Source organism: Atractosteus spatula, chromosome 2 (genome assembly GCF_055471065.1).
Source record: "Atractosteus spatula isolate fAtrSpa1 chromosome 2, fAtrSpa1.hap1, whole genome shotgun sequence".
Taxonomy (NCBI): Eukaryota; Metazoa; Chordata; class Actinopteri; order Semionotiformes; family Lepisosteidae; genus Atractosteus; species Atractosteus spatula.
The window spans coordinates 40351051-40375147 of NC_142707.1; the positions used below are offsets into that span (position 1 = coordinate 40351051).

General features: G+C 34.2%; 2 protein-coding genes across 2 annotated transcripts in view; one reads left to right on the forward strand and one right to left on the reverse strand.

Annotated features, from left to right (window-relative positions):
• The window catches only part of nbas (NBAS subunit of NRZ tethering complex), a 274777-nt gene extending 273357 nt beyond the window's left edge, over positions 1-1420 (reverse strand). Inside the window, exon 1 of the mRNA XM_088938542.1 lies at positions 1276-1420. Within this exon, the coding sequence (XP_088794668.1) occupies positions 1276-1386 (111 nt within the window). The 5' untranslated portion in view covers positions 1387-1420. The remainder of the gene's footprint in view (positions 1-1275) is intronic.
• A 246-nt stretch (positions 1421-1666) lies between these two features.
• Positions 1667-16493, forward strand: ddx1 (DEAD-box helicase 1). The gene is made up of 26 exons (XM_088934743.1): positions 1667-1738; positions 2004-2055; positions 3579-3642; positions 3739-3768; positions 4096-4192; positions 4532-4579; positions 4969-5052; positions 5876-5959; positions 6061-6137; positions 6215-6287; positions 6901-6977; positions 7089-7203; positions 7498-7636; positions 8797-8857; positions 9498-9596; positions 9822-9911; positions 10001-10189; positions 10310-10361; positions 10585-10731; positions 11143-11234; positions 12737-12809; positions 13265-13337; positions 14533-14575; positions 14812-14907; positions 15121-15241; positions 16112-16493. Exons 1-26 carry the CDS (start codon positions 1723-1725, stop codon positions 16240-16242), a joined length of 2223 nt encoding a protein of 740 aa, XP_088790869.1. The 5' UTR covers positions 1667-1722; the 3' UTR covers positions 16243-16493.
• The last annotated feature ends 7604 nt before the right edge of the window (positions 16494-24097 follow it).

The following is a 24097-nucleotide window of genomic DNA, read 5'->3' on the forward strand; positions in this document are numbered from 1 at the left end:
TGGAGCCTTCTTCAGGTGTGAACGTAACAATAAAATGTGTCTAAATCTAAACCAGGGATGTTTTGTTTAAAAAATAAACTGCTTCAGCCCAGCACAAACACAGCTATGAAGGTATGCCCTGCTTGGTGATAACTTTGCTCAAAAGAACATAGTCCATTCAAGGCCTGACATCAGAGTTGGGCTACAGCAGAGCGCAAGCTGCAAATCATAGGATTATAAAAGATCATGCACAAAACAAACTACAATGATGTTTTGAGGTTTTGTTAGTTCGGAAAAGGTTAACACATCCAACACAAGAAACTTCTTAAAACTCGACAGCCAGACAAGAAGAAGAAACTACACTGCTACAGTTTATAAGCAGATAATAAAGACCACTTCTGAACTAAACATTTCAGGTAATACAGATACTGAGGAAAGTAAAATACTTTTGACTTTGATGATTAGAAACAATACCTCAGATGGCAACACTGAGCTTCCCCTGACTTAATATATAATTCCATGTAAGCAGTTGTAGTTCATTTTGTCACTTTTTAAGGAGACTTCATGTAGTCAAGATGGTGGACTCCTGTCTATACAAGACCTACTAATTTTCATGACACATTACCTAATCAAACTGTAAATATACAAGATGCTTACAAAGTTATGTGGTCTCTTTAAACAGCTCTACAAGTAGTCTAAATACCACAGCTCAACATGAAAACTACTTGTATTAATAATGTATTTCCACACTTTACATGCAATACATGGTACAGTACTGCATGACACTGTTCTGAGTTCACTGTAATTGTTCAGAGATGTGCTCAGAGATAGCTGGACTTTATCAAAGTGCTTCTAGTAGAGTTTCATGACATAGTGCTAACAATAAGGAGTATGAGCTATATACTCACGAATCTTTCCCAGGGAACAATGTATTTGAACAGTAAATGTATACTATATACTGTATACCTATTTTGCTTTCATACGGTATGACATGCTTTACTCAATACAAAATTACAGGTAGATTGATGCATGAAATGCAAATTGTTATTTTTTGAGATTCTGCAAAACAAAAAAAAAGTTTTTAAAAAACAAGTAACGCAGGTGCACACGCACAACAGTTAAGCTTGTAGCAATTATTGTTGCATGTTTTAGTTAAGAGTAGTCTCCCGTCATTCTGCAATACATTAGTGCTACGTGGCTCACCTGTCACTGTGTCTGTACGCTTTTATAATTGCATATTATTTATAAGGAAGCAAAGCCTAAAAGCTTAATATCCGTCCTTCAGTTCTCACTGACCTGAGTATCGGTCTCCGGTGGCCACTCGCTATTTATAAGTAAATCGTAGAGAATGTTCTCCTCTTCGTTCTCTGAAGTGTTTTTGCAAGCCATGTCTACAGTGGAGGACATGATCCTACGTGCATCCACCTACGGTGTCCGGAAGGGCACAAAAGACTTCGCGGTCCACCGTTTTTAGTAGTATTTTGACAAGAAAAAAAATGTTAGCGTTATGTTATTTTCAAAAAAACATCATTTATTTTAAATTATCTTTTTCAGAACATAATTTCTAAAGCTTGTTATATTAGTAATGTTTACGCATAGTTTCCGTTGCATTTTCTGAATAAGGTGCAGTTATCTGCACTAAATCGGAACGAAATAGACAAGAGTCCCGATTCGCGCGAACAATATTAAGGCGAGTAACGACACGCTGTTTCCGGTTAACTGGCTGACGTTTCGGTGGCGGAGATGGCTGCGTTTTCTGGTAAACTCCACGAAAATATTATTTAATCTCTAATGCAAGATTTAATTTACAGTTCATATTTCTTTAAATAAGCAAATGTTAATATCTGTAAGAATGTAATTGTAATGACTTTTAGTATGATTCAGGATTGATTTTAAACCGCGATAATGTAAGCATGTGTATAGTAACGTAGAAGTTTTCCTTTTGAATAATAATATATATTTTATTTATTAGCTATAATTTTATAATTCACTAATTGTATTTTCTTCATGATTTGCTACCACAGAACTAGGGGTAATGGCCGAAATTGCTCAGGCAGTGGAGGAGATGGACTGGCTGTAAGTATGATTTCAATGGCGAACCATGAATCATAATGTAGTACGAACAGTAATGAAGCTTTCCACTTTTTTAATGTCGAAGGCATCAAAATATTTGAAGCAACGTGTCTTTTTTTTTACAATGAAGCCAAACACTATGTTGTTATTGATCATTGAACGTCGTTAAGCGAGTTATTAGTCTAAAGGCTCCCATTGCAACCGTAATATTTATTAATTTAATGTTAACCTGTTTGCTTAGAACAGGAGATTTCTTTACCTGTCTGCTGTTCAGCAATGGTTGTTGTCGGATACATTTTTTAATAACTAACTGAAGATATAAAAGTATGTTCTGAACTATATGAATTTACTTACTAATGGAATCCTTCAGGAATTATATTCAGTGTATTGCAAAAGCAGTCAGACCCTTCCTGTGGTGTCCGATTTTGTAACATTGCAGAAAGCTACATAAACATTTTTTTTACATTTTATTCAAAAGCTGAATGCTCAAAATGAATAAATCTAAGGGTAACAAGTTATGGTAAATGTCAGCAAAAACAGAAGTGAGAATTGTAACATTTATGCAAATTGATGCATACAGTATTAAGAACTCAATATTTGGTGGAAGCTCCTTTGGCATCAGTTACAGCTGGAAGTCTTTTTGGGGACATCTCTACCAGCTGTAAACACTGTCATGGGGCACTTTTTGCCCATTCTTATTGGGAGATTTGGTCAAGCTCTCTCATATTGGTTGAGGATCTCTTACAGACAGCAGTTTTCAAGCCTTTGATAATTGATTCAAATCGGGATCTTGATTTAATCACTTAAATACATTCACTTTCTTATGCCTCACCAGTGTAGCTTTGACCTTGTAATTTTGGTTATTGTCCTACTAAAAGGTGGAGTTTCGTCTTACCTTTACTTATAAAGCAGGTTTTCTTTAAGATTTGGCAGTATAACTGTCTACAGTATGTTCCCCTTAGACAAGACAAGCTTCCCCTGTTCTGCTGGCGAAAAGAGTAACTATAACATAGTTGCCAGCACTACTCTTAACAATTGGCTTCTATTTCTACTTCTTGGTCATCATGGTTGAATCTTTGCTTAAAATTAATCATCTTACTGGGGACATTAAAGAGAATTATTGTATTTATCTGGTGTATTTATTGTGATATCAAGTGAGCCATTATTTGTGTGCACAGAGGGGACTCATCTAATTGTGTGGCTCATTAAGGTAAGTTTGTGCAATTTAGGTTTGCCAAAGTGAAGGGTTTGAATATTTATGTGATCTTTTTGCAGTTTTGTACAATTTATTCATTTCCTTCTTTTTTTTTCCTTGGATGTGTTGAGTAGGATGTGTATGGCACATATTATATATGTATATATATAATCAAAGTATAATTAAAGTTTTAAAGCAAAAACGTTTTGTTTTAAAACAAAAAAAATCTGAAAACAGTACCTAACAATAGTATTGAGCACCCTGAACTGTCTTAGAAATATTATGGTAACAAAGCATTAAAATAATCTATTTGTTTAATATCTACTTTTAGACTCCCCACAGACATCCAGGCGGAGTCTGTGCCTCTGATTCTTGGAGGTGGTGATGTGCTTATGGTAAGTTTTCATTTGTTTAATTCAGGAGACTTTACAACATAATTTAGAAGTCACATATACAGTATATCTGCTGACACAAGTATTTATTGTTCACAGGCTGCAGAAACGGGCAGTGGAAAAACTGGTGTAAGTAGTATTAAATAATTTTATCTGATGGGCACTTTTACGTATTGTATATATCAGTATTTTTTCTGTGATTCTTGATAGGATAAAATTGAACGGGATTAAACCTTGTCGGTATGGTGTGTTCTTAGACTAAAGAAAAAATATATACTGCTTAATTCTCCATTTGTTTTCCATGAATGCCTATTAGACCTTTGTTCATGGTTAACTTAAACACAGTGTGGTTCAGATTCTAACCTAAAAAACATTTGCTTCACTTCCTATAATTTGTGTGTGTTTTTTGCAAAAATATTAATAATATATATATATAATAATTGTTTTTTTTTAAAGGCTTTCAGTATCCCGGTGATTCAGATTGTGTATGAAACACTTAAGGATCAACAGGAGGGCAAGAAAGGGAAGGCAACAGTGAAAACTGGAGGGGCAGGTACAGTAGGTTAAATTTGTCTTGTTGAATATTTTTTTTTAATTTAGTTATATTTCAAAGCATCAGCTGTTTCAAGCATCTTTTGTAAAAAGAGTATGCTTTGCAGGGTAAAATCTTCTACCAAATGACAGAAAAAGATGGTTAGTGGTACATCTTTCAGACTACTAAATTTAAGTGAAAAAATAAATGTATTGTTAAAGTACTAAAAGGCATTTAAAACGATTTTGTATTTTGTACTTAAAAAGACAAATGTGAAAATTAATGTGGCACAAAAGAGTTATGCTATCAACCCAAAATGTTCATTTTTTCTTCAATTATTTTTTCTTTGGTTTTCATCAGTATTTAGCAAATGGCAGATGAACCCTTATGACAGAGGTTCGGCTTTTGGTAAGTGTGATTTTGTTGGCCATTAATGTAAAAAATCAAAGTTTAAATTAATGTAGATTGTATTGATTTTATGAATACATTTTATTTATTTTTTTAGGATAGAGTGACAACTAACCCCAAAATTTGGGATTGGTGTTTAATCAATTTTGACATCATAAATTCATAAAATTCATTCTTTTTATGTGACCTTTAGAAAATAAGGAGCTACATTTTTAGTGGTTGATTTGTCATGAATGTAATTTTGATTTTCACAGTCAACCCCTTCCACTTTTAGCTACAATTGTTTTGAGTAAGGCAGATTTAAAAAGTAATGTATAAACATACCTCAGTGTAAGAAGAAGTGAATTGTTTTTTTGTGAGTCAGTTTTGTGATTTTTTTTTCCTCTTAGCTATTGGTCCTGATGGCATGTGCTGTCAGAGCAGGGAGTTCAAGGAGTGGCATGGCTGTCGTTCAACTAAGGGAGTGACAAAGGGTTAGTACACTTATAACAGAAGGACTGGTGTTTAGATGAAATTATTAGGTACAGTATTGTTGGATGAATACAGTAAATCACATTATATTGTAATCGGTTATAATCTGTCCACTTGAAAATGAAAGACTGTCATTCTTAGCTCATGGGTTTTTTTTTCAGTTTTTGTCCAGTTATACCTTTAAAGGTTAAAATTAACTTTACAAATTAGCACTGCTGCCTCGTTGGTTTAGTTTCAAAGGTGCTGTCTATGTGGAGTTTGTATGTTCTCCCTGTGTCCATTTCGGTTTCCTCTGGGTACTTCATTTTAACCCTCAGGCCAAAACCATACTGGTAGGTTAATTGGCTTCTGTGAAAATTGGCCCAGGTGTGAGTGTGTGCAATTTAGTGTCTGTGTGTGCCCTGTGATGGATTGGCTTGCCAGGATAGTCTCCAGCTCCCCTGCTACTCTCTATTGGATAAAGTGGTAAGAAAATGGATTGATGGATATCATCCAAATTCAAATTTCCTTTAGGACTTGGGTATCTAAAACCCCTCTATTAGTTATAAAGTAATTCTGGAAAAACCATTAATGGATTGAAACATACTCAACTCAGATAACTGGATCACAGGATGTAGTGCTTTTGTTTTTTCAATAAAACCTAAAAGTTAGAAGTGGGTTGCATGATTTCTGTCTGTAAAGCCTTAAATGATAAATTATGCAATCATTGTACCATTGGGGCATTAGAAAAATTTGCAAATTCAAGAAGCTCACTTGCTTCTACTATGTTCTAAATATGTACACAGTACAGTTTTGATCAGTGATGCTCTTCTTTCCTTTCTGTAGGCAAATACTATTATGAAGTAGCTTGTCATGATCAAGGCCTGTGTAGAGTGGGATGGTCTTCTTCCCAGGCTGCATTAGACTTAGGTAGGTTATACTAAAGTAAAACTTTTATTTTATTCTTTGTTTGACTGTAACAGGTCTTTTAATGACAGAATATATTCTGTTTCCCTTCTTTATGTCATTAGGAACAGATAAGTTTGGATTTGGATTTGGTGGAACTGGAAAGAAGTCCCACAACAAACAATTTGATAGCTATGGGGAGGTAAGATTGATAAAGTAAATGATAGTACAAATTTATGTTTTGAGCTCAAAGAAGTAAAGTGTATTTTTTTTTTCCAGGAATTCACGATGCATGACACTATAGGATGCTACCTGGATTTAGACAGAGGCCATATCAGTTTCTCTAAAAATGGTATGCTTTTATTTTCTAATGAATAAGATTGTGGTTGTCACAGTAGTATGGTGGTTAGTACTGCTTCCTCATAGCTTTTGGGTCCTAGGTTTGGCACCTACCTTAAGGTGTGTTTCATGTACAGTTCTCAAGGCTTTCCTGTGGCCACATGATTTTTTGTCCCACAGTTCAAAGACATGCTGTTTGGGTTATTTGGCAAATGAAGCGAATGCCATGGCTGTCTCTGTCACCAGATCTCAATCTACCACCATCAACAAAACGCTAAATGATGGAATTTCCCGTGGAACAAGTGGTGTTTTGCATCCAGACATTAGAAGTAGATTTCCAGACACTTGTAGAATCTATGCCAAGGTGCATGAAGCCGTTCTAGCGGCTCATGGTGGCGATTCCTTTATTTTGGCAGTAACCTGTATGTATTGCTCATTAAGCCTGTTTTTATCAATTCAGTGATGCAAATCATTCTTATTTGCAACTGACTTCACAAGTTTTTTTAGAAATTTCTACAGGTTTTGATGGATGTGCATAGTACTTTTTTAAAAACCTAATGCTAAAAGGTTATTATACTGTATCTTACTGTTTTGTGATGGCTTTTTTTTTTTGTTATTTTTATTAGGAAAAGATTTGGGTCTGGCATTTGACGTTCCTCCACATTTGAAAAATCAAGCTTTCTTTGCTGCATGTGTCCTAAAGGTATTAAACTTTATATCCGTATGTAGGGTACTTGAAGACTTTCTACTTATAGAAGTCATTGTCCTTTTTATTGCACTCCTAACTCTGCTACACTCAATTTTCATTTTTCAGAATGCTGAGCTGAAGTTTAACTTTGGGAGTGAAGAATTTAAAAACCCTCCTAAGGATGGCTTTATTGCACTAGACCAAGCCCCTGATGGACATGTTGTTAAATCACAACACACAGGTTGAGCTTATAATCTTTGTTCATGTTTAAAAGTCTGTATTGCTTATTTATGTGAAACAAATCTAAGAAACGCATTCTAGTCATTTTTTTCATTTTTAATATAATAACTACGGTTGATGCAGTATAATTATAGCCAGAGTTGCTGAATTTGAAGTTATACAAACTCCCATTATAATTATTAACTCTTTCCTGAGATCTTGATATGTGCATTTTATTGAAATCGACCTCAGAATATTTATATTCTTAATATATTTTCTAATGTGTACATGTAATGTTTTTTTCCTTCTCATACAGGAAGCGCACAAGTAAGCCAAACAAAGAATTTGCCAAATGCCCCGAAAGCTCTTATTGTTGAGCCATCCAAAGAGTTAGCTGAACAGACGCTTAATAATATCAATCAGTTTAAGAAATATGTTGACAATCCCAAACTAAGGTAAATACATTTACAGAATTTGTGTATAGATATGTGTATAATCTATGTCTATAATGTTTTTATTCGTTAAGCAAGTGTACTATAAATCAAAAGAACTATCTCCTTTCTATATATGTGCACGTTTTTATATATTGTTACAAATGGGGGGTTAACAAACTGGTGAAAATCAGTATTTGAGCGGTTTAGTCAATCCGAGAAATAATTATTCATAACCCCCCCAATTTGTACGTGATTTCTAACAATATACCCGAATGACTGGTATACCTAGAGGCACGCAAATTCTTTATTCTCTTGCACAGCTTTGGTGAGAGGAGTAATAATCCAGGCACACTTGGTTAAAACAAATATTTATTACAATGACAAAACACAAACTACACTACACAGAACATACAACACACAAGTTACTTTATGTACAGTATTTACAAACAAGGTGTTTCACAGGCCTAACATTCTAGTCACCCAGAAAACCCCAGACTGCTACTAAGCATTAAACTCTTAATATGCCTACAGAGGCCACACAAGAGATGAACTGCCTTCTAACTAAATACAGTGTAACCTACAGTTAAATCTCTCTGTCTGCACCCCAGATGCCACAAAATAAATGGGAGCCTATATCCCTATCCATAAAAATGCCCCCCTATGCAGGAAAGACATTTCTAACTGGGTTTCCCTGGTAAAAGTTACTTCAAGTTCCATAAAACACAGAATAGCACGCTCTCTAATAAGGTTCAAATCCTTAGCTCCAGTCAGGTTTGGTTTGGATGATCAAGAAGTAGGGGCTTTTGTCTGGCACAAGCTTCAAGTTCCAACTCCTCTGGACTCCTTTTTCCTCTCCTTGTTGCTTGTTTCTTCCTTCCTTCTCCCGTTTTGTTTCTTCATGTGATCTTATATAGTGTGTGTCTGTACTGCTCCTTGCCAATCATTAATCCCCAACTTACCTGGGTATACTAAGGCAAACTTTAAAATTGTTTCTGTTCAAGGGACCCCCCAGACCTCCGAAAACATCCTCTCTCCTTTGAAATTAGAAGTTATTTCTCTTCCCAGTTTCACAAACTTTATCTAAATTCTAAGAGACACTTTTCTGTCATCTGAGGCTGTAACAATATATATAAATTTGCATCCTCATTTTCTCTTATATATGCTTTTTAAATCTGTTCTAGGGAACTTCTAATCATAGGTGGTGTAGCTGCGAAAGAGCAACTTGCAGTTCTAGACCGAGGGGTATGTTTTCAATAATAATGTTCTTTAAATTCTCAGATATTAGCTGATATGACTGATTAGAAAAGATTACTATTAGGTTTCATCATTCATTGTTTTTCTAAATAGTATAAATTAAACACCAGCATTACCACATCTTATCTCATTATGTACTAGGCCAGTTCACATCATTTCACCTTCCTTTTAGATTTGGGTAAAGGGAAAGCTGCTATATCAGCTGTTTGTAAATTGCACATGAAATATGTTTATTGATATTTTCTTTAATAAATGTAATGAAAAGAAAAAAATAATAGTATTTCTGTAGCCTTTTTTGATACACCACAGATCTTGTGAGTCAGAATTGTTGAATTGTAGCCTTCTTTTGATAGTTTTATGAACCTGAAGTGTATGATGGGTAAACAGTTTATCTTGATATTGGGTTATTGATGATATGAAGGCTAGTTTTAGCCCCTAAACTTATGAAAAGCATACCTTTTGATTTATTGGACCCCAGTCTTTAAAGTGATTTCAGAATAATGTAACATTGTTTCACCTGACCTTTTGTGATGCTGACCATTCAATATTCTGTTTATTATAATGAATTTATACAAGCTTTAAAATTATATAAAATAATTTTAAAAGGTGTCTTTTCTTTTTATATTAGACCGATATAGTTGTTGGAACACCAGGTCGATTGGATGACCTGATATCTACGGGGAAACTCAACCTTTCTCAAGTGAGGTTCCTGGTACTGGATGAAGCAGTATGTACCTTTCATTTTCAATGCTTTAATCTGAAGTGTAAACTAATTTCTTCTACTATGTAATGGATTTTAATCATTTAGGTAATATATCGACTCTTATGGTCCATAAAGTAAATCCAAAAGCAAAGTCTTCTGTATTGAATGTACATATATGTTGTGCTTTAAATGTACTGGAGCAGGATAACTAAACACTTAACTGATCCATTGTTTTCCCACCCTGTAAAGGATGGACTCATTTCTGCAGGATACACTGATTTCATAATGAGAGTCTACAACCAGATTCCTCAGATTACATCTGATGGAAAGAGGCTTCAGGTAGTTGAAATATATTTTTTTATTGCTTAGTGTTGTTATATTGGTAACCCAACCATGGCTTGAGTTTTAAGTGGGTTTTCTGTTTGTAGGTGATAGTATGCTCTGCAACCCTTCACTCCTTTGACGTGAAAAAGCTCTCTGAAAAGATCATGCACTTTCCTACCTGGGTGGATCTGAAAGGCGAAGATTCTGTACCAGAGACAGTTCATCACGTTGTTGTGCCCGTTAACCCCAAAACTGATCGAATCTGGGAAAGGCTTGGGAAAAACCATATCCGGGTATGCTTGATGTTTTGCTTTTCACTTTTAGTGAGCATCCCTACACTTCTGTTAGTACAAGTGTTTGATGCTATGTTCAGAGTATGATTCTAAAAAATACTGTTCTAAAATTTTCTCCAGACTGATGAAGTGCATGCAAAAGACAACACAAGACCTGGTTCCAGTTCTCCAGGTGAGTATGAAGATTATACTCTGAATATAATGAATATATAGAATATAGAAATTTATCTGAAGTTCTTTACTTTTTTTGCTTAGACATAACACTTAGCTTAATTTAGTTTCTTCCCTTTATTTTGAAATATTTTTGTAAACAAATTTTAAGAAAATATCAGTAGAACTCCCTTACAGGGACTTGTCTTTGTATTTAATGCTCATCAGATTTGTCTTCTTTCCAGAAATGTGGTCAGAAGCTATTAAAATCCTGAAGGGGGAATATACAGTGAAGGCTATCAAGGAACACAAGATGGATCAAGCTATTATTTTCTGCAGAACTAAAATAGATTGTGACAACATGGAGCAGTACTTAATTCAGCAAGGAGGCGGTAAAGAATGTTTAAATTGGTTATTTGAAACAATGTCGTATTCTGTCTTCAAAAAACAATTTTATATATATAGGTTATTTTCAGATTTAATTTTAATTTAAGTGACTTTAACAAAAGGGTAATGGTGGAATTTGAAACGTATTGTGGCATTGTTCACAGAATCCAACATTTAGTGTACAACCAAGCAGTAACCCAGTTTTACTCTTAACATCAAGAATGTTCTGAAGCAAGTCTGAGAGGCATTCTCACAGAATCTTATTAATCTTTTTAACCTTAATGTTCTTTTGTCATAAAAGAGCAAATTGCCTTAAGAAAGCCCATCCTTGGAAAGACTTTCACTACCTGTCACCATTTATAGAGTTAGCAAAGATTTATTTAATTAACAAAGGTTTTCATTTCTAAAACATTTAGGACCTGATCGAAAAGGACATCAGTTTTCGTGTGTTTGTCTTCATGGGGATCGAAAACCAAATGAACGCAAACATAATCTGGAGCGTTTCAAGGTAATTTTGAAACCATTGCACTGTTTAGAAACTAGTGTAATGTTATTATTAAATACTTGTGTAGGATTTTTATTTCACTAAACACTACTGGTTTATAAGATCTCTTTATTATTTTAAAATGACAAACAACTCACATAGAAACATAATATCGCAAAATACACAAAAAAGATTAAATAAGAATAACTTATTACAAAGCACAATAATCACAACAGTAACCAAAATAAAGTTATTGACTTCCTCTACTTACTGCTTTAATCTATGCATCACATCTCTCCATATTCTTTGAAATTGTTTAATTCCGCATCTTTCCACTGCCCAACTTTTTTCAGTTCTTAACTATTCTAATAATATTTCCATTTTTGCAAACCTGGTACTAATGTTGATTTCTAGAATTTCAACAGGAGTTTCTTTAAAATTATAGCAGGGTGTACCACAAAGCAGCCTAATGGATTATTTTTTTTCCAGTTATCTTAAAGAATGGTCTTGCGATGTATGTTGTAGTAGGCATAATGATGGAGTTAAAGCAATCTTACTGTTGAGAGTCGGGGGTAGCCAGCTCTCTAATGTACCCACACTTTACAAAATTTCCAACATTCCCAAAAGAAATGAATCCGTGAATCACATTTTTTAAATGGATTTACAAATGAACTAGACAATTCTGTATAAATGGCAAAGGAAAGAAAGTAATGTTCTACATTTGCTAAACTTTTGATGAGTAATTTGTGGTCACAAGCAGGAATATTTCAAAACTCTTTATCTGGAAATTGGACTGTTAAATCTCTCTACACCATCAGACTTATCATCTGCAATTTGAAATTAAATTATTATGAATAAGATTTTTCAAAAATTGAAATGTTTGCATTAATCTTATCAGTTGATTTAACATCAAACTAATTATTTAATTATTATAATATACCTGTGCCATGATTTTATATTGATTTAAGCTGTAATTTTTCAATATCATACAGTATCTCCAAAGACGTATTCCATAATTCTGCTACATCAATCCTAGCCAAATCTTCATTCCTTTTAACCCATATTTTTTCAGAAGGAAAATTTTAGAAAAGATTTTTGCAAAACTTTGTATAAACCGCCTGTAAGTGTACACTGTAGACATTTAAAGATTTCATTGTTAGTTACATTTCTTATTGTATTCTACAAAAGATATAAGTTGCTGTTATTCTATCAAGTCCTATTTGAATTATATACCACTAGATTGACAGTTTGGCCATGATATTTTTCATTTCTGAATGGTCATCCTGGGTTTGTTCCATAAAACAGTGTTGCCTGTAATTGTAATGTTTTTTAGAACTTTTTTAAACCATGATCTAACTGTATTTTTAATAACATTATTTATGCTTTTAAACCTGTTTCTTGAAAATTCACAAAATAAATTCTTACAATTTAATAAACACGCTGAAAGAAAAGAATGTTACTTTGAATCCAACACAATGTTTAAGATATGCATTTATTTAATTTACTTTTAATTCTTCTGTTGCCAGAGACAGGAGGTAAAGTTTCTGATTTGCACTGATGTTGCAGCTCGAGGCATTGACATTCGTGGTGTTCCTTATGGTAATTAATATTTCAGATTTTCAGTACACAAATATTGCTTCACTTTTAACTTTATGCTTTTAACAAAACTGTGTACATTTAACAATGAAATTATAACCACGAGCAGATGTTTTCATACTTTTTACTCATGGACTTAAACATATTCACCAGTATTGCATTGTTGCCTTCTTATGTATTCTCATAATGTACAGAATTGTTGTCAGTATGCATCATTGTGAACTGCTCAGCTGTTTTTGATACCTAGATTTAGCACAAAGAAACCTTTTAGTTCAGACATGTCCCTTTCTCGAAAACTGCCCCATCTTCTCTAATTGTAAATGTCTAGTAATCGGACATAATTTCAGTCCATTGGCTCAGATAACATTTCTGTGACATTCTAAAACGGGCAGTTAGATTCTACCTGAGTAAGAGTGTACTAGAATTTACAGTGTAAACATATATTCTTTTTTTTCTAGTTATCAATGTTACTCTTCCCGATGAAAAACAAAACTATGTGCATCGTATAGGAAGAGTCGGAAGAGCTGAAAGGTATGTTGGCAACCAGGATATTAATTATTTTTTCTTGCATTTATAAGAATAGACGCAAAAATACAAGATGCACTGCAAGAGAAAAAATGTCAGTAAAAGGACATTGTTGAGATGGTAGTGATTTTTTGGGGGTTCAAAAAGTTCAGAACTGGAATGAAAAATCTGTATCTTCTAAATTATTTTTTAATTACGTTTTTTAGAAATGGCCTTAGCATAATGTATTTAATATTTAAAGGGGAACTGCAACACTATATATTTCAGGGTTGGAAAGAATCAGTATTGAGTGCACTTCAAACCACAGTAAAAGTAAAATATGCACAGTCAACTAGTAAAACCTCCAATTTAAATCACAAAATAGACAAGATTTCCAGTTATGCATGAACCCATAATCAGAGATTTAGAACAAGGCAACAAAACGTCTGGTGACATGAAGTGGCCCTGTGGTATTGTAAACAAGTAGTCCTGTGAATCTCGGCACGCAGATCAAGTTGGAACATTTCTGCGGTGAAATGTCTGCTGCACAGTCTGTACTTACTCGTTCATACATTGCATTACGTTAGTCATTATGGTGACTAGTGAGCAGGAAGGGCCGCATCACATCACAGTTCATGATAACTCTTGCTTTTGCCTGTGGTGAGACCGAGGGTTTGTAATAACATGGCAACTTACAGTACTTTTACAAATTGCAAAATTGTAATTAGAAATTTGTAAAACCTTTCTATACCATCAATTAATTTGTTTTATTACTGAGATTCTAAACTGGTCTGAGAAATTGGGACAGCAGTTCTTTAAGATGACTGACACCTCTTTATTTTTGCATTTTCTAAATAATGCACAGGGATGATCCTTTGAAAAAGCTACGTTTACAAAGTGGGTTTGTTGGATAGCAACAATGTATGAGTGAACAAATTTATAGATCTGCATTGGACTCAAATACATACTTTATATTGTAAATTGCCATGCATCTCAAATTCTATATGTTAGGGTGTCATTTTCACTTTTAAATACAACTTGTGAAGTGTTATTCATCCTACATTTTAATAGGGTAAATTAGTGCAAAGTGAAATATAAGAACAGTATATTTGTGCTGTATTATAACTCAATATATTCATATTCAAATGCAGATTATTTTGTGATTATTAAATTGAGATTGGTTTGCAATTTGTTCTTATGTTTTGTTTTGTTTTGTTTTTAGGATGGGTTTAGCTATTTCTCTAGTGGCTACTGAGAAAGAAAAGGTGAAGTATTTTCTTTATTGTAGTTTTAAAAAGGTGACTTATTAATATTTAAATAAAACACCTTGACACTATGGATTTTAGTAATCATAAACCAAAACACAAAAGAATGTTTTTGATTGGTCTTTCTTTACCAAAGAACTTTTCATTACAAGACAAAGCATTTATATGAAACCTTTTTTGTAAAAAATTAACCCTAAAAGTGCAGTGTTTTCAATTCCATTTGTTTTTGCAATTAGGTTTGGTACCATGTGTGTGCAAACAGGGGCAGAGGATGCTATAATACCAGACTGAAAGAGGATGGTGGGTGTACTATTTGGTACAATGAGAAGCAGGTGAGTTCTACTGCTCTCCTTCACTCCCACGGAAGCGATTCTTGCAGTTAAAATCACATTTTCTTTTCTGACAGCATTAATGACATGACACAGTCAAAGGATAAAATTATTCTAATTGTCTGTGTCCTATAGTCTTCAAAAATTAGCTTTGTTTTTCAAATTCATGTTTCTGTCTGTTTATGCTATGTTATAAAACTTAATTCTCCGTCTCAGCTCCTTGCAGAGATTGAAGACCACTTGAACTGCACCATTACACAGTGTGAGCCTGACATCAAAGTGCCTGTGGATGATTTTGATGGAAAAGTAACTTATGGCCAGAGAAGAGCAACAGCAGGTATGCTCTAAAAGTCTGTCTGAAATCGCATATTAAGACAAAAGCTGGAAAATGTACATAACATTTTATTGATGTATTTTACGCATGTCTAGGTATACGAGTATTATATGGAAAAGCAGGTTCAATATTAAATATGTATCTGATTGACACAGATATTGAAGTGGTGGGATGCAGTGACGTGGTTAACTGAAATGCTTTGGCAAGAGCATGGTCATAAACAGCAGGGGACCAAGTTTTCTGCTTCAGTGCAATATATAATTGAGAACAGACAATTGTCATACTTTTGTCCAATCCTTAAAGAATACACAGTGTTCATATTTAGATAAAACATTCACACACCAAGTCAAAAATATTCAGGAGAAACATTTTAGGAAATGTATTCACAATACATGTTGTATTGTAATTTCCTAAAATGCATATATACATTTATTTTTTTAATAGGCATGTTAAACTTTCAAAACTGGCAATGCATTTTATTTTTTCCCTGCATCCCCCTAGCAGGTTTGAGTTGATACAAAGCAAGTTGATTTTTTTACATTGTATTCTGTCCAAAAGTATCGGATGAACATAAACATTCTTGTTATTGTCTGTCAGTGTGCATTTGGAAGGAGTAACAGCTTATATTGTAACAGTTCTCCACTAAAATAGAGTATATGTCAGCTGAAATATGAAATTAGTTTCCTTCCACATCGTTGTCCAAAGTTGATCATTTGGTTCTCCCATTAAGACATTGTTCCAAAAACCTGAGGCATGTAGTTTTTTTTTTAATCAATTACAATTCTGATTAAGCTTAAAAAATCCAGAAGCAAATTTGTTTGACCCATTTCTGAGTAAAGTGAGAATCTGTAACCTAAATTTCTTTATTTTCAGGCGGGCTATACAAAGGCCATGTGGACGCTTTGGCACCTACAGTCCAAGAGCTGGCTGCCCTTGAAAAGGAGGCACAGACTTCATTTCTGCATCTTGGCTACCTTCCCAACCAGTTGTTCAGAGCTTTCTAATTTTCAGTGAATCACGAGCAAAATGCAATACAATAAGTAACACGGAGCACTGAGCTGAAGTTTAAAGATTTGTGTTTATTTCTAGTTAATGTCAGAGGTAGATAAAAAAATAATTTAACCTTTTGTTTAAAATCCTGTTTTGAAAAAGCCTGAACCTTAAAAAAAATAGTATAAGCAAATAGAGGTGCTCCTGTCTGCTATAAATCTAATTGCAGCAGAACAATTCAGTTAAATAAAAATAGTTCAATTAACATAGTCCTTGATCTCTTATTGAAATGGCTTGTGATTTCCTTTCACTTCAGGCCAAAATAAAGACATCTAAGGAAGTGGTGCCATGGCCAACAAAGTGACTGCAATTATCAGCATGTCCATCACTGCTGGTTCTCTGATGTTCTTGATATAGCTGTTTACAGAAAATCCCACTCTGGGAAAACAACTCCGGATCCAGCTAACAGCTGCACAACTCTTGTTATTCACCACAACAGACATGCCACCATTTAAGAAGTGGTTAATGTCCCCCAATTTCCAGCAACAATACACCAGGAGAGATTTGGTCACAGGTGACATATTGGCAGACTCTTTAAAGAACAATAAATTCCTCCAGCTGAAGTACATGGGAATTTTGAATGGGAAATCAGTTAAGTCGGGATATATTGTTAAGAAATCATGTTTCAGTGTTTGTGTAACAGTTTAAGGTTTTGTACATATCTTATAAAGCATTGATCAAAGTATTCCTCTCAGTCCATAATGGAATTTTATTGACAAGTTTTATTGATGCACTTTAACTGTGCTTCTAGTTGAACTTCTGAATTCAGTTAAATTTTATCCAGTTTAAATCTGGAAAAAATGCATATTATTATTGACTTAAGCAGTGATCTAAATCTTCCAAGATGGCGATTTTAATTGTGCCACTGCATGATGAAAAGCATTTGTCTTAAAAAAAAAAAACAACTGATTTATAATCTGTAACATTTTTTTTTGCCACTAGAGGTCAGATCTGTACCATTTAATTAAGGAGTTTTTTCATACCCTCCCCATTTGACAAGAATCTGTAGCCTTAGTAGAGTAAAACATTATACATCATATTACTAAGCAATAGGCACTATAAAAATTCATTAAACAAATAGTTATTTTCTTAATTCTCAGATTCACAGATTTCTTTTCACATTTCTGGAAAACCTGACTATTATAAGGTGATGTATTTGTTTTATACTATTGAAACACTGGATAAATATTATTCTGACCTTGTGTAGTGAATCAGACACTTAATGGCATGTTTATACATTCTAGTCTTTGTTTCCAAATTTAAAGAACTCTAAACCCCTTTACAATGTCCAGGTATTCCATAAAAGTTCCTGCAAGCGCAAAGTTTATACTCCTACCTCTCCAATTTGTGAAATTAATTTGCTCCTCACTCTTCTGTTTTACATTGTCAATTCTAATTATTACACAGACATAAAAAACAGATTAACCTGAATTTGATCATTTAGTTTTTTAACATCAGAATTTTTTCAGAATATTATAAATTAATATTTATGTAAGTTTTATAAACAAATTATAACACAAGAACATCAGTCATTTTTTTCCGTTTGGTTTTATGTTTTACATAGCAATAAATATACAATTATGATGTCTTAATTGGTCTACGGTAGTTGCAGTGCATTATGTAAAGTTATCTACTGTATATGACTCTTAAACTGTTCTACTAAATGCAGTTAAAAGTTCTTAAGAATACTGAAGTATGTGTTTTTGGTATAGGAAATTGGGGTATTTACATATTATTATGTGAAATGACAAATGTCTTTCAGATAAATACTACTGTATCTTCAATTCACATTTAGCATCTAACCATCATGGGAGGTTGAAATCGTTCATGTCTTTACAGTATTTTCACTACACTTACAAATTCAAATGTGTCAAAGGCTCATGTTTAAAAACCATGATATTTAAGGTAAAGTTTGTTGCCTCTGCCTTTTCATTTTCTTCACACTTAAATCGTGCTCTTTTCTTCTTGGACAAAGTCACAGGGTTTAAAGCTCCGTTATTTCTACCTTGATAACCACAAAAAGAATTAGTTTTATAGCTGCCCAGCTCGTCATTACAGGAAATGTCTTTCTTAGTTAATAAATTATCTTTATATTGTGGACCTGCTTCTTGTCCCACTTTATCCTATAGTCACTTACACATCAAGAGATCAAGGGGGTCAAATAAAGCTCCCCCCTTACTGTTTTATGGGGTACCCACATGCTGAGTAGTCTAGATTGCATGGAAGCACTCAATCTGACTGGCTGGTTTTCAGATCAATGTGTTTAGAAGTTTGAATCAAAAGTAAGACATTCATGTGACATGTTCCGATGGGTTTGTCTGAGCTAAATCTATACTAACAAAAAAAAACAACAGACAATTTTCAAAATACAAAGGCACCTTAGTCTAAAAATGATATTACACTATTGAGCACAGAATTTGCACAGTATGAGAATATTGCAGTACTATTTTAGCAAAAGAATATTAGCAATTGTTTTTATTTTATTTGCTTGCTTTCTGTCAATATTACTACTGTAAAATACTGGATACTGGTTTAAGTAATTATATTTCTTAACTTGCCACTATATTCCATATAAAAAATATTTTAAGTCATTTATTTTATTCTGGACTGATTTTTTTTCTTAACAAAAGTGGTAGTTTAAACACAAATAAAAAGCAGCCTTTAATACTTGAAGGAAGTATTAAAAATGGCCTTCATAGACTAATTTGTTTTCTTTAAAATATCTCAACTATGTAGACTTCTGTAGCAAAGAGTAACAACAACCAAGAATTAGATGCATTTGAGGCTTTCTATTGAGTGCTTATTTAGTGAGATTTAGATTAACTGGCTTAATTGAGGGACAGTCCCCCTGACCATAGGACAAAGAGGTTAGGAACCCAACCCCACCTTTTAGAAAGAGAAGAAGGCATCAGGAAAATAATGTATTGAGAACAATGGCACAAATTGTTGAATTTTTTCAGATGGTGTGCAAAAAAACAAAGGAATCCTTGTTTCACAATGTTAGATTTGGTTCTGATGTATGTGTAGTATGACCCTGAATATCAGCTACCAAGTAAAGTTAATTAGGTGATTGGGAACATCTTGACAGGCAGCTGAGGGGTCAACACCAATCCACCATAAGTGATAAAAACAATTGTTTTATGGAGGATCTGAATTTTGTTTGTTAGAATTTCACCTTTTCATTCACAAAGAAAGGAATGGTAGAAGATGCTCCTGAGGAAATGTGAAAATAGTTAAGGAGAGGTAAATAAGGGCTAATGCAGGCTTCCATTTTCAAATTGTACATACTGTAAGTGATGTTAGCCTATCAAATGATAGGATATTGATATCAGATAAGCAGTGGTGAAAGGAAAAGAGGCTGTAAATTTGGAGCACCTTAGACACCCAAAGAAGGGTAACAAAAAGAGGTATTCTAAAGTTCTGTCTACCAAGAGTGAAAAGTATCCAGATCCAACTGTTTATTCAAGCGGATGTCATATCTGCTGTAATAGTTGATGGGCTGTTCAGAACATTTAAGAGGTTTTAGTAAAAAACTGGAAGCCTTCCAGACTGGCATCTAGGGCCAAGTTTGTGAATTTCTAAAAATGACAGATAGAGTCAGTAATACTATCGAGATAGCCTGCGAAGTGAGCTCCAACAGAAGAAGCAGAAGTAGATAAACTAGCAGAAAAGCCAAATGAGAGGTCATCCAGTTAATAATGAGTGAAGCTCTGTTCAGGGTGATTAACCCAGCAAATTTGGTGATTGTTGATCAAAATGGAGAGATGAACCAGAGATGAATAAGGGCAAGAGCAATATACAGTACTATACCAGCAGTATCAATATCTATCTACCCTCAGTGGGAACATTGGTTCCTCTGAAGCAGATGAGCTGATTCTTTAGCAGAAAACTATTTTTTTAAAAGTCTAGATCAAGAATGATGTTATGAATGATGTGATGAATGATGAAGTTGAATTAAGATAAACTGAGCACATGATGTCACTGAAATCAAGACAGAATTCTAGAAGAAAAGCAAGTAAGGGGTAATGGCAGAATAAACAGTTCTAGTTTCATAGTAGATGGTAGAGCGAATAAGATGACAGCCAAAATTAACACATGCATCTTTGTTGGTAAATCTGAAAGAGGAGGAGAAGAATGGCCACAGACAGGCAGATGTCTTTAGTGACTGGCACTGAAAAGGGAAAGTTAGAGGGAGTATGCTCTGCTGGCGATTACTTCATAATATAATAGAAGATTAGTTAAAAGAGAGAAGAAATAAGGTTACAAAATGATTTCACAGAAAGACCTGGGGTCAGAATCTCAGTGGGCTGGGATTTTTGCAGAGCTGGAATGATTTCAGCAGAAAAATAGCTTTGTGAGTGGAGGGGTTATTTGGAGGTGAACAGGGGCCATCCTGAGTGCCAGGAGACTAAAAAAAGGTCCATGGTGGTAGAAAATTATCTGAAATCAGAGTAGGACACCACATAGACCCGTGGCCAAAGAGGTGGCGTCAGGAGCAACAGGACCAAACGGGAGAAACCTGGAACTCAAAGTGAGAAAGTGTTGTTTTTGGACCTTGTTGGACAACTCGGATAGAAGTAGAAGATTGATTGAGCAAAATGGAAGAAATGAGTAGAACTGCAACTTTAGATTCCGAGAAAGAGGTGAACAGGTTGTTTGAACAAGGGATTGAGAACCCAGAGGAAGTGGTAGAGCAGGCAAATGAGCAAAAAACACAGAAAATGAGCAGAAAACACAAAAAACACAGAGTCAGATTGGAAATAAAGAAGAGGGAATGTTAATAGTAGAAGGAACAGAGAAAGGAGGATGGAAGAACTGGGAGGTGGTAGTGTAGGAAACACAAGATTCCGTCCAGTAGACAGGAATCTGACAATGAGGTAAATGATGTCACTGCCCAGTTCAGAAATATACTGGAGGACTTTCTCCTGGATTATTTTTGAAAGAAATGCCTTGTGTATGAAGAGTTTGATGTATACGTTACTGTAGCTAGAGTCTAGTTTTTGATAGCAGGGTCTTCAGTTAAGAACTTCCATATAATGAAAATGAATTTAACTTAAGGACCAGAGTATTTATGACAGACAGTGCTTGAGGAAAGCTCTAAGCATCATCAAAGACCCCACATACCCCAGCTACAGACTGTATGACCCTCTACCATCTGGAAAATGGTACCGGAGCATTTGGGCCTGGACTACCAGACTCAGAGACAGTTTTTACCCCCGCACTATCAAACTATTAAACTCCCAGCCTCTCTCACTCTCACCTATGATCTGAACCTCACAGTGCCTTCTTTCTTACCAAAAACTCAAACACACATTGAAATCTACCTCTACCTTACATGTCAAAAAGCTCACTCTCCATAATTTCTATCCTTTTATTTCATTCTGTTGATGCATGTTTTTGCACATCTGATGTTGTTTTGCACATTGCCTGTTGTTGTTTTTGCACATTGCCTGTTGTTGTTTTGCACATTGCCTGTTGTTGTTTTTGCACACTGCCTGTTGTCTCTGTCTTTCTTTTATTATACAATTGTATTGTTGTTTTTTGTGCTACTTATCGTCTGAGAGCTAGCTAAATAGCATTTTGTTATACCATATACCTGTATATGAGTATAATGACAATAAACTTGAATTTGAACTTGATTTGCTGTTTTGAATGATATCTCATAAACAAAAAGTGCTAATGCAGTCTCAATCATACCTCTTGAGATAATTCACGTTTTCTTCCACAGAAAAAAATATCTGGACTGATATTTCTTTACAGTCCTTCATGAATCACTGGAAAAGTGTGGGTATGTCTGATTAGTTTGAACAGAAAGGTCACGCCTTTTGAAAATATCATTGGGATTGATAGATAGTCAGACAATTGTTACTTGGTATATGCTAAGTGGAATAACCCTAATGAGGGGGAGAAATCTAACTTTGACTTTATGTGTGCAAAGCAGAGAGTTCTACTTCCTAGTGTTGTGAAACAGTGATAACTAATAGTTATTACCATAAAAGATCAAATATAGCACTGGTAGTCCTTAATTTTACCAAAGAGCAATCTAAATTCTGATTTAAGTGTTTTGAAGCTGGGCATCTACATTCTGACCCGACACATATACAGTAACAGTGAAGTGTCAATATACAAAAAATATACAGTTTAGGTTGATAATATTGTGGTCTGTTTTCTATTTCCTGCAGATTTCAACCATTTAGAAGTTGCCACATCTAAAGAATAAAATGGTCATATATGCCCTGTGTTTACTGGATGGGACTATCTTTGTGCAGATAACATAAAATACTGCTTTGCTCAATTCAAAAGGGCAAGTATTTCTCAATAGACAATAAGGTTTGACAGAATTATAATTGCAGTAGCCATGCAAGAGTGTTTTCTCTATCAGTAGTGCAGATCATAGAAAAAATAATGTGCCTGCTGTTCCATAATTTGCCAGGATATTAGACTACCTTCTAATGTCCTGAGTAATTTTAGTGTGTTCAACACTCTAATTATACATCTTAAAGGAAGTTCGGATGTAGTGTGATAGCTTTTTAATTTCAGCCTATCACTCTTAATGGCCAACCTATAGGATCACATACTGTACTTGTCAGAGTATATTATTATTATTTTATTTATAGATCATAAGCTAAGCGATTACACGCATTTTAAAATGTTTTTTTTCAAAATGTAAATAATTTACAAGAATTATCACTTACCTACAGTATGTGTATGCAAAGAGCAATGAAAACTACCAGATCTAATTTGATCAAAACATTATGGTAAGAAGTGTGTTTCCTTTTAGTTCTCATGCCTGCTGAACTATGAAAGAATGATAATTATTCAGGATGTTCCAGCAAAGCTAGACTATTGTGTCTCAGCTTGCCTCTGTGTTCCATAGTAACGAATGGAACAAATCAAATCAAACTGTCAGCTAAAGCTTTTTTTAATATCATATCATGGCCAGTGCCTTTAAAACTATAATCCATCCTCCTGAGCAATTTAATGCAGCCTTTGCATAATGTGAAATACTTTATGCTTTGCAATCAGCACTTAAACACAACTTATTATGTATTGTCCTAATGGGTTACTTTAAGTATTATTTTTCAGTTGCCAAATGTGAGCACTATATACTGTATATACTGTACAATAACAGATTTTTATGCTGTAAAACATTGAGTTGTGTGTCATAAATATGAATACAGTTCTAAAATACATAGATGGATTTTCATTATTTTGTTGCAACATAATTAAGATAAATATTGAATATGAGTAAAGGTATGTATTTTTATAAATCCATTTTCTAAATGTGTTATCCAATACAGGGTCAAAGGGGAGCTGGAGGCAACCCCGGCAAGCAATTGGCACAAGGTAGGACACACACTGGATGAAACATCAGTGCATACTGTTACAAACACAGACATGTACACACTTACACCATTTTCCCAGACGCCAATTAAATTACCTGTTTGTTTTTGGACTGTAGGATGAAACCAGAGCACACAGAGGAAACATACAAAGTCCATGCAGATAGTATCCCAGGTCTGGGATTGAACCCAAGGCTCCACGGGTGCCCCAGACTTTGTATTTTGTTTTAAAACAGAAAGTCTACTGACAAGAAAATGTTTTAAGTAGTTTAAAGCTTCTATTGAAATATTTCATTCCACAGAATTGCCCATATTTGTAATCTGCGGTACTTCACTATACAAATCCAAAGGTTGCATTTATAAATAGTATTAATTAGAGCTTTATCAGAAACAGTTGAAAATAAATCACTACTATAGAAATATAATTACCTGCTAAAAAAAGTCCAGTTGTTCAGTATTCTATGTC

Excerpts from the sequence above, each read along its gene's own strand:
- ddx1 (XM_088934743.1), top strand. Across the intron at positions 5,053-5,875 it reads AACTAAGGGAGTGACAAAGG|GCAAATACTATTATGAAGTA; the intron begins GTTAGTACACTT and ends TCCTTTCTGTAG. Across the intron at positions 13,338-14,532 it reads AGAGTCGGAAGAGCTGAAAG|GATGGGTTTAGCTATTTCTC; the intron begins GTATGTTGGCAA and ends TTTTGTTTTTAG.